Below are 1,786 nucleotides of genomic sequence, written 5' to 3'. Positions count from 1 at the left end.
GCTGTTTCTGCTGCTAAGGTCGCTGCTGCCGCTGATGTTGCTGCCGCCGCTGCAGCTGTAGGCTGTAGCCTCTTGTTGCTGAATGCTGGCGCTGCTCTTGGTGGTGCTGCTGCTCTTGATGCTGCAGTTGCTACTGGTGCTCCTACATACTTGTCGTGTTGCCGCTGCTGCAGCCTCCTCCGAACAACTATTCGTGCTGCGGCAGTAGCGGCTTAGAGGGGCCTAGGGCAGCTATCACCTGGTGCATGTAACGAATCTGGTACTGTCGATTTATTTGACTATTATCAGGCACATCTCGAAATTCGTTCACGCCAGAATCATCCTAAAACTTTGGTTCTGTCTTTCATGCATGCGTGCATGCATGTGTGCATGAAAGTGCGCATGCATGAAGATTCGCCAGCAGATGCGTCACTCCACCCATACACACATACTTCAGTGCATGGGTGAAAGCATGCACCAATGCATGCATGCAACCCTGCATGCATACGTGTTACATATAAAGGCGTGCACCAAATGCATCCATGCAAGCATGCATGCATGCTACTTATGCTGCCCCTCCCACGTCTAAGATCATGGCGACTCCTCCTAAAATCCATTTAGCTGGAGGCATTTTTGTCCTGAGTTGTGCGTTGAAGACAAATGTGGGGCCTCTTTGAACTGTCAAGTAAACAGGACAGATGTAAGTGCTGCTGTCTTCGTTCTTTATCTCAAGAGAGGCCTATGGAAAATGCATCACAGCAACAAGTATTGGGGCTTGGAGTTCAAGCATTGTTACGTAAAGTGTCTTTGGTTTTAGGGCTTGGGGGTTGTTGTTACCTTGCAGACATTGGAGTTTAGGGTTTAGGAAATGCTTTTTGTTGTTATGCAGGCATTAGGGTTTAGGGTTCATGGTTTGCTTTGTTTCTACCTTGGAGGTATTAAGGTTTTAGGGGCTAAGGCTTATTGTGCATTGTTTGCTACCTTGCAGTGTATGACAGGCATAGGAAAGAATAACTCCTTTGGCTTCGACTCCGCCAAACATCCTCCTTGAACATCCCACCGCGCTCCATCCAAGACACAGCCCGTCACAAAAGCCCCTACATGCATGCGTGCACGCAAACTCTCAATCCTAATGCATGCATGCATGCATGCATGCATGCGTGAGTGCATGCGTGAGTGCATGCGATGCATGCAATAGGGCCGGCGTCGCCAAAGCACAGAGATATAATATAATCAGTTGCCTGCCGCTAAGAGTTCTTTGATTGTTTCTTTGTCTTAATGCACGCATGCATGCATACATGCATGCATGAGGTGTAGCAACAGTTCATATACTTCTGGACTATTTGTATACGCATATCTCGACAGGGTCTTGAATCTCTCAACTTTAGAGCCTTGGATATCAAGCTAAGAGCAATTAGGGCTGCGGGATTGGGTTTTCGGGTACAGGGTTTAGCGTCTGACCTTCTCTGGCTGGGGCGTCAATCGAGTTGACATCTTTCTTGGTGACAGTGGTGAGTACGTTGAGTTTGTTGAGCTCGAGATGGTGTTGTTGCGAACAAACTTCTTTAACAGCAGTTAGGAAAGACTGGGGGCTGAAAAGACGAGCTAAATTAACTACTTTAGGAGTTGCTGTCGGCTCCTTAGTCCACTCAGACAAATGTTCAAATCGCTGCTTCACATCGGCCACCCAAGAACCCAGAGGCCTGCAAGAAGCAAACGAGACCTGAACAGCAAAACCACAAGAGAGGAAACGATTTCTTCTCTTTGCCTCTATAACTACTCCCCATATATATATATATATATATAT

The 1,786-nt window shown here is 47.3% G+C and overlaps 1 protein-coding gene across 1 annotated transcript in view; it reads right to left on the bottom strand.

Moving 5' to 3' along the window:
* Positions 1–544: 544 nt before the first annotated feature.
* Positions 545–1,786, bottom strand: part of EAH_00061880 (hypothetical protein) — a gene marked incomplete at both ends in the record, with an annotated part of 4,768 nt that continues 3,526 nt past the window's right edge. The window contains 3 exons of the mRNA XM_013396953.1: positions 545–718; positions 961–1,076; positions 1,441–1,702. Coding sequence (XP_013252407.1) covers positions 545–718; positions 961–1,076; positions 1,441–1,702 — 552 coding nt within the window. The remainder of the gene's footprint in view (positions 719–960; positions 1,077–1,440; positions 1,703–1,786) is intronic.

Source organism: Eimeria acervulina, genomic scaffold, assembly GCF_000499425.1.
Source record: "Eimeria acervulina Houghton genomic scaffold, Eah_scaff1650, whole genome shotgun sequence".
NCBI classification, from domain to species: domain Eukaryota; phylum Apicomplexa; class Conoidasida; order Eucoccidiorida; family Eimeriidae; genus Eimeria; species Eimeria acervulina.
The sequence above is the reverse complement of the archived record's forward strand: the minus strand, read 5'-3'. Positions and strand labels throughout refer to the sequence as shown.